This window comes from Aspergillus niger, assembly GCF_000002855.4.
Source record: "Aspergillus niger supercontig An09".
Classification (NCBI taxonomy): domain Eukaryota; kingdom Fungi; phylum Ascomycota; class Eurotiomycetes; order Eurotiales; family Aspergillaceae; genus Aspergillus; species Aspergillus niger.
This window is the reverse complement of record NT_166525.1, coordinates 1373284-1381961: the sequence shown is the minus strand read 5'-3', so window position 1 is coordinate 1381961 and position 8678 is coordinate 1373284. Positions and strand designations below refer to the sequence as shown.

At 50.4% G+C, this 8678-nt stretch overlaps 3 protein-coding genes across 3 annotated transcripts; all 3 read left to right on the top strand.

Moving 5' to 3' along the window:
* Positions 1-110: 110 nt before the first annotated feature.
* Positions 111-742, top strand: An09g06060 (uncharacterized protein; the record flags this gene model as incomplete). The annotated part of the gene is made up of 3 exons (XM_059749872.1): positions 111-353; positions 475-535; positions 621-742. Coding segments are annotated over 3 exons (426 nt in total), but the record flags the coding sequence as incomplete, so codon positions are not given.
* Positions 743-841: 99 nt separating this feature from the next.
* An09g06050 (uncharacterized protein) lies at positions 842-2397 on the top strand (the record flags this gene model as incomplete). The annotated part of the gene is made up of 2 exons (XM_001393880.3): positions 842-962; positions 1019-2397. 2 exons carry the CDS (start codon positions 842-844, stop codon positions 2395-2397), a joined length of 1500 nt encoding a protein of 499 aa, XP_001393917.1.
* Positions 2398-3026: 629 nt separating this feature from the next.
* On the top strand, positions 3027-4132 carry An09g06040 (uncharacterized protein; the record flags this gene model as incomplete). Its single annotated transcript, XM_001393879.3, has 2 exons — positions 3027-3517; positions 3589-4132. 2 exons carry the CDS (start codon positions 3027-3029, stop codon positions 4130-4132), a joined length of 1035 nt encoding a protein of 344 aa, XP_001393916.1.
* Positions 4133-8678: the final 4546 nt, after the last annotated feature.

Sequence of the window (8678 nt, the reverse complement as noted above, 5' to 3'; positions counted from 1 at the left end):
CCCCCCCACGTCCGCGTGCCTTTTTTGAAATCTTATTTATTTCCCTCTCCTTCCTCCTCACTCATCCGGTGGAGGTTCTATCGCTTTGGTTGTCTTTGAGTCATTGAGTGATCAAAGAGCCAAATCGCTTTGCTGCATTCCGCTGCACACTTGCCCTACCCGTTATCGTTGCCGTCGAAAGTCGCCTCGCAGATGTTCAGTGCTGTGGCTTCTCACGACATCGTGCTGTTTTAAGCTCGTCTTCTGTCCTGCCTTCCATGAACCCGAAGGATCTACTACGGTACCTGTCTAAGCCTGCCAAGTATGTTTGTTGCCGTTTGTCTTCTTTCCTTAGTCTCTTCACTTCGTCTCCGGTGGGTCAAAAGTTTCTGTCATGGCTAACAGATCGCGAGTAGGCCCCGATAACACGCTTGAACCCCACCTTTTTTCTCCAGTCGCGCAAACCTCACTTTTTTCTCTCCCACATTTCAAAAGCAGATACTCTCGTCTGCTAGACCCGATACTTTCGCCGGTATCGGTATCTTCCAGCACGAGGGTCACGACCAGATAGTCACCATTCCCTTTTCCAGAGGCTTTTTCCTCCTTTCCCTCTCTTTCCGCCCTCCCTAGCAGCCCTTCAGGCTTCTACCGAAACTACCCCTCTTTGGCTGAGTGCCAATTACCAGAAAAACAGATTAAGGGCCTACTCTCTCAGACGGACATAGCCCCCCTGTTCGTCTGGGCAGCAGATAGTGCTTCCTAGGCTCTTTGTCTACGGTCCACACATCCAGTCGCGCGCACCTGCTATATCGCTGCTCCGTCCGCTTTACCGATTAATTTGCTGCATTATCAATCGGTCAAGATGGTCTACATTGGGATCCCCCAGCACTACACGACGTCGCCGTCCTCTTTCATGGGGACCCCGTCCTTGACGATCAACCTTGAGGCAACCCAGGATCTTGATTCCACCAACGCCTTCGAAGGTATGTGGCTGTGATACTAATGGCTCTATGTTGGAACTATACTGACGTGAATGAAGGCCCCGAGAAGCTTCTGGAGGTTTGGTTTGCCCCGTCCGCTCAGGAACTGGGTTCTGCCGGTCCTGCCGGCTTGAAGGCTGTGCCTGAAGAGATCTGGAAGGACATGCTTGACCTCGTCAACTGCCAAGTGCTCTCCATCGTCTCGTCCGAGGATGTCGACGCCTATCTCTTGTCCGAGTCCAGCATGTTCGTCTGGCCGCACAAGCTGATCCTGAAGACCTGTGGTACGACGACCCTGCTGTCGGGACTTCCGCGCATTCTCGAAGTTGCCGCTTTGTTTGGTGGCTTCCCTCGCGCTACCGCACCTGCTTCCCGCGGCATCTCCGTCGCTGCGGCCCCGTACCGTGTGTTCTACAGCCGCAAGAACTTCCTCTTCCCCGACCGTCAGCGCGGTCCCCACCGCAGCTGGAGAGACGAGGTTCGCACCATGGACAAGCTCTTCCTCAACGGCAGCGCCTACATGATTGGCAAGATGAACGGCGAGCACTGGTACCTCTACCTGACTGAGCCCAACACCTTGCTCACTCCCCCGACCAGCCCTCGCGTCGAGTCGGAGGATCCGGTGACCGAGACCAAGGTGCTTCAAGTGCCCGCAGCTGGTGCCTACCAGACTCGCGAAGACCAGGACGAGACTCTGGAGGTGTTGATGACCGACCTGGATGAGGAGAACGCCAAGCAGTTCTACCTCGACCACGCTACTGCTGTTGCCGAGAAGCGTTACTGCAACTTCGAGGCCGACAATGACGACCACGTTGATGTTTTCAGCAACAACTCCGACATGGATGATGTGTCGTCCAACGGCAGCCGCGTCTTGCCCCCTGAGCTGACTACCGAGGGTCATGCTTTGGGAACGGTCGTGTCGGAGTCGTGTGGTCTTTCGGACGTCTATCCGAAGTCCAAGTTCCCCGAGTCTCGGATCGACGCCTACCTGTTTACCCCGTGCGGATTCTCCGCCAATGGCGTCATCCCCACGCCTGACCAGAACACCGGAACACACTACTTCACGGTGCATGTGACTCCGGAGCCTCACTGCTCGTATGCGTCGTTTGAGACCAACGTGCCGCACTCGCAGAACGGCCAGACTACGCAGGAGATTATTCAGCAGGTGGTGAACATCTTCAAGCCTGGACGCTTCACGGTGACCTTGTTCGAGGCTAAGCCGGAGACTACTACCGCCGACGGCGAGTTGGACCACATCAAGGAGGTCAAGTACATTGAGCGGCAGGCAGCTCGTCGCACCAAGATGGAAAACGTGGCAGGATATCGTCGGGTGGATCGGATCGTGCATGACTTGGACGGATATGACCTCGTGTTCCGCTACTACGAACGTCTTGACTGGAAAGGGGGGGCCCCTCGGCTCGGAGAAGAGCGCGTTTGAGAGAGCGAACACGGTGTCTGTCCATGCATGAGAGGTGAGAAGGAAGTGGGAGAATGATATCGTTTCTTGACTGTTTCCAATTTCGGGTTTTGTCAGCTGTTACTTTCCTATCATCGAGCGATTGAGCTTTGTTCCTTTTTGAGCAATGTTAGTATCCACCTTCGCTTACGGATTTGTGGCATTGTGGTTATTTCGAACAAATATTATCCGTCCTACGGACTGGTCAGGTGCATTGATCGTAGAAAACCCGAGTAGTTGAGCGACGAACGAGTGAAGTAGAAATAAGCAGCGGGCGGGTGCAGGAGCGCGCCGGCGGAAAGTCGACCACTCGGCAGACTTGCCGGATGGGGCGCCGTAACACCGATAAGCCGCCTTCCTTTGGTTCTTTCATCCACACTCCGTCGCATCATCTTCCCCCCCAGCAGTCTCCATAACCCAGTCCATCACGTGTACACTTTCTATCCTGAATAACTTGAACAGCTGAGTCTTTATTCGCGCCTTACCGAGATTTCGCAGACAGATCGAGACACGACTTTTCATCCGCGCTGCGAGCAAGCCTTGTCGGCTCTCGACAAAGCAACATCAACATCAACATCACCCATCACACCATTTCTTAACACAAACACATCATGTCCTCACCACCACCACCGTCCTCAAACCCCCTCAAACGCCCCTCCATCTCCTCGGCCTCCTCTCAACCACTCGGCAGCCATCCCAAGCGACCGCGCATGCACCCCCTCCGCCAGACCTCCTTCCCGAACACCATCGACGCAGACACGCGCACCTACAGCGATGCCGGCAGCGTGACGGGCAGCTTTACAGGCAGTCTGGGCGGGACCAGCGCAGATGGGGTGTTCCTAACGAAGGGAAAGAAGCGCGGCAGGAAGAGTAAAGCGGAGAAGGAGCGCGAGAGGGAAGAAGGGAGTTTGCGGGCGGGAATGGATCGACTGGGGTCGGTGGATGTGGATGGCGCGTCAGTGAGGGGTGGTGCTTCTGGCGGTGCCGGAGGAGGAGGGGGAGGAGAAGATGCAGATGAGGATGAGGATTTTGATGATGAGGGGGAGTTGTTGGGGAGGGAAGAGGGGACGACGGATACGGAGGCGGAGAAGAAGAATATGGCGTATGCATCCCTCCTTTTGGACGACTCTATATCTGGCTTGTGGGCGAAGTTGCTAACTGGTTCTGGTGTAGGTTGTTGGTGGATGCATTCAATCCCATCCAGTCGGAGCGATATGACCTGTTCAAACGAGCCAAATTACGAAAGGAGACGCTACGACGTATTGTCAATCATGCGCTGTCGCAGTCTGTGCCGGCTAGTGTGGTTACAACGATTAATGGCTTTACGAAGGTGTTTGCGGGTGAGATTATTGAGAAGGCTCGTACCGTGCAGGCGGAGTGGGCTATCGCTCATGATCAGGCGGCTTTGGCTGCAATTGAAGCTGAACAGGCGACGACAACAACAACGACAACCACAACACCTGGGGGTATTAAGCAGGAGCCCATGGAAAGGGGGCCCATGTCTACGCCTATGGGGAAGAAGGATGTTAAGCTGCCTCCGAATCCCCATCGGGGCCAGTTGCTGCCCTCGCATCTAAGAGAAGCGCTGCGGCGGTATAAGCGGGATGGAGAGGGTGGAGGCGTAGGGTTCTCGGGTCTGAGTATGGGCAATCTGGGGGTGCGAGGGTCGGTGACTTGGTCGGCGGGTAGTGTTGNCGGACGGCGCATCTTCCGGTAATGGAATATGGATCTGGTTATGGTAAAGCTGGGAGCGCAGAGGTGAGCGTGGATAGCAAAATGGTGGCTGAAATACTGAGAAAGACCACTGCAGTAATGATAGTATCATAATAAATGATGATAGACGGATTGTCTATAGTTACTGAACACTGAACACTCATTCTAATCATGATTTTACTTCTAGCATGCATACCCATCACCTTATATGCAGTGGCAGATCTAGAGTTGCATCTCACTGACCTCTACTGAGAATACATGCAAGAAAGCGCCTATCCCCCCCTTCCCCCTACACCCACTTCCCTCGTTTCTACTCTCGATAAGGTCCATCCATCCGTTATGGTTCCCACCGCACCATTTGTCTCTTGGATTTCCTACGCTCTACTACCGTACATGATATCAGTTGCTGTTGTTACTATATCAGCTGATAATGATGTTAACATGGTATGAATGTATTATTGTGTGTATATTATAAGCATATAATAACAACCACGTCCGAACCCAAATCACCGTTTCTATCCTTCATAAACCCACCGCGACGCACAATTTCCGATTCCCCCACTACCATCGTCATAGACAGTGCTCTGTATCAGTGTCATAAAAGTAGTATGTCCTCGCAGTTTACTCCAACAAGCATTCATCATCATCATCCCCCTATCTTTGCTTTTTTCCATTACCCCGTTTCGAAGTATCCACGTAGATAATGTCCTTTATATCTCCTCTGACTTCTTCGGTTGCTGCAATGGTTGCATGAATATCTCAGTTTCAGACGTAGTATGATATAGACAGACAAATAGACTTCTGATACTAGTAGTAGGTCCCTCCAGTCTACTACCGTATATACTCATGCAAGCAAAGCAAGCATTTACCGTCGTAACTTCCTTCATATCTTACTCTGCTCTTCGGTTGTTGATACTAGACTCGTTGTATCAACCAACCCACCACCGATGTTACATCAGTGGTTGCGCAGCATATAGAATCATGCTGGTCTCATCACCTGTTCCCTTGTTTCTGTTTTTTTTTGTATTGATGTAGAATCTAAGGAACACTGATACCTGGTGGAAGTAAATGTTCCTTTTCGTGTGTATGTATCCCGGTAGGGAGCATTATGACAGGCACGTTGGCTGCTAGAATTTTGTCCTGCGAAATATCGGCCTGCTGCAATGGAGTGTATGTAACAACAGGCAGTAATCACATCTCATATAATTCTGGACTGTTGTGCATTCCAGCATCTTTCAGGGCTTCCTTGGCTCGATGACTTGCCGTTTCTGCCTTGATGGCCGGTGTTTGGCGCGTGCTTCAATAGGTTCATTGAGCTCATGGTGCTCAACTTCGGTAATCGCTACAGTCAGCTTCGCTGCCTCTATCTCCTGACTTAATCTTGTCTCATTCTGGCTTGAGTCTCGCCTGAGCTCGCATGACGCGTTGCTGCAGTAATGCTTTCTCTGGTTCCGGGCTCCGCAGATTATCGGGCAAGTTCATCGCAGGCATCTTGCTCTGCATGGAACAGGCCTTCGGAAAACACAGTTTTTCAATATATAGGTCGTCTTTGTTACTGTGTATGTGTACGGATTCCTTCCCTGGGTAGGATGTATAGAATTCCATGTCTTGCAGTATGCATTATAACATAACACTGACTTTCGAGATCGGGCGATCTTCGTCATAATTGTGTATTTGTCTGTTATAGGCAGCAGCAGACAGACGCGATCGCATGAAGATGGACACCGATGAAGAGGGTTTGTGTGCTTGCTGCAATGGGTACTTCCTCGCCCATCTTCCTTCCGTCCATTTGGCCAGACTTGGTCCAACTTTTGTTGAAATCTTGTTTTTGTCCTACTCCCATCGACGGTACATTAGATATAAAAGACAAGTTTGTTGTTTTTATTAATTGTTAAGCGCATGGCTCAGGCCCACCACATCTGTATACACCGAGTTCAATGCCGCTTCTTGTGTCGCTTGTTTCAACTATCCATTCCAGTGGCCTTGTGTTGCTAGAAGAGATATGATTGACCCAGAGGCAACATGTCGTTCATGTACTTGAAGCTCGCCGCCACATGCTTTCTCTCTTTAGACACAGTATCGTTATCGTAAGTTTGAAGGTGAGTAAAATGACCTTAGCAGGCACGGGATGATCACATCGTATGCCTGATTTGGAGAGGCTAGGCTTTTCATCCCCGATCATCGATGACTCCCTTGATCACTTCGTATGTGAGAGTCTGGCTCTTTTTCCACTTTCACGGGAAGTTGTTTGCGAGTTCTCTTTTGTGTTTCCTTGTTTGTTATTGAATCGTCATTCTGTATTTATACAAAAGCCTCGAAACCTCCAGTGTGGCTTTGAGATGTCTGTATGCATTTAGGTCTGTACATGTCCATCGACTGGATGTCTTCCCTGAGAACGCAGATGTAGCTGGCCCAGTTTGATGATCGATTAAGTACGCCTGCTACCTGTTCAGACAGGTCGTCACTGGAGCCGTATTTGCTCATATACTTGTCAAACTCGATGGCAGGTAGAATCATTGGCGTGTAAGAGCGTAGCATCACATATTGTTTGTTGGATGCCTTCTGATCGCCTTACCCCTGTGCCTGACTGTTTATAGTATATAGAAGGGGTTCGTATAGGGACTGAACCGTTGAATCTTTCCATTAAGCTTTGATTCTGGAACTGGTGGGGTGCAGTTAAAACGGACCAACAATCGGTTCTACCGAACCATCAGTCAATAGCCACCGTAACCAGCTATCCCAGTTACAGTCCTTCAATTGACATAAGTGGTCAAATGACGATATTTTGTATAAGCAGTACCACAGCGAAGGCGTTACCTAATGGGAAGATGGCCTTATATGCTGCCACCACGACTTTTCCATCGGAATCTTTCTTCATCGTCTGGTTTGTTGTAGAAGGCAGCGATCCCCTCAAGTGGTCTAACGACATTGTTGGCGTCTCCTAACATGCCGGCCGATGTCTAACCAGCCAGTAGGTATCACTCATCTGAAAAACAAATGCCCAACCTTCTTCGTCGTACTTTGGTTTATCGTAGAAGGCAGTCATCCACTCGAGTTGTCTAACAACCTCGTGGGCGTCTTCTGATATACCAGCCCAGGTTTGACCAGTTAGCAGTCACCAGTTATCACAGAAACGGCTACCTGAATACCTGCGTTCCACGAGTATCCTGAGCACTGGCGACAGAGGACAGAAACCTGCTCATTCATAGCACAACCAACACAGAGGGCTTTTTCAGATGGACGCCGCATTGGTCAAGGGTCATCCTCAGGCAGTGAACTAGCTCATATAAGTTCTCAACATATATTCTGCGACTGGCTGCCAGAAGTGCACCACAGTATTAATCTGCATGTCATTGTCTTTGGGCAGTTAGGGTCTGTCGCACGCCTCCGCGTTATTTGCCTTTAGATAGTTTTGCTGCATCACTCCAATAAATCTGCAACACCTGATCCTTTCTTCAGGTGTTGGCTTATAAAGACAAATAGATATTTGTCACGATCGTTTCCGGCATTCCAAGATCTTCCAGAGCATCATAAATTTAGTCTCCACCCTGTAATGTCACTAATCGAGCTTCGTAACTCCCATCTTGTGACGCTAGTTCAGGCAACCCTTCGAGCCGGCCGGGGGAAGTACGTCCTAAACGGAGATGGACTAAGCGATGAGTAGGTAATCTCTCGACGTATTTTTCGTGGTCAAAGCCTAGTGCAGTGACGGCCAAGATAGTAAGCATGTCCGGTCGGATGCTGGGTGGCACGCAGGTTTGCTTGAGGCACGTCTTCGACAATCATGGCTACCCTCAGCATAGCACAGACATTTTGCTACACCTGCTCCTTGTCCTGTCAGGTCTTGGCCGCCGTTCCATTGCTGTCTTCACTGTCTGCTGTTTGATTGCAATATAGTAGGACTAAAACATCCTTTTGTCTATGGGCTGATTCCAGATGGGTGTAGTCGTCGACGCCCAGAATATCGCGCTTTTAGTGCGGCTAATGCCTGGCGATTGTGGATGCTAATCGCCCACGGCATGGACTTCATCGTCCCGACCCGTGCAAACATGCATTTAAACATCGATTTATATGCTTTTATTGTCTGGTCATTCGAAATGTGGAACTTTTAGACGTAGCCCAGAGCTCGGACTTGAGGTACACGCAGCTTCGAGCGCACACCAGGCAAGAGCCTCTGGCAAATGGTCCCTTTGTCTGACCATTCTTTTCCGTACCTTGAGCGCGTTCAAGGCAGATGTCTCGAGTACGAACTATCATGCTCGCGAGATTGTTCGGTCTTGAACTAGCCAGTGGATTAAGCATAGGAACAATCAGGCTCCTCTTCATATTAAAGAAAGGCAACAGAGCATGGTCAACTTTACTGAACCGGTGCTGAAGTCGCCTTCTCCCAGAACCAGCTGTTTCATCCAGGCCAAGGTATCAGGAGTGAGTTGTCTTTGCATTTGTACCAATGTGTTGTCCTGGCTTTTCGAGGAGTACCAATGACGTTTGCGACTCTAAAATTGGAGATTCTTTTCGGTCGCACTGATGAGCGCAGGGTTGCTCCAATG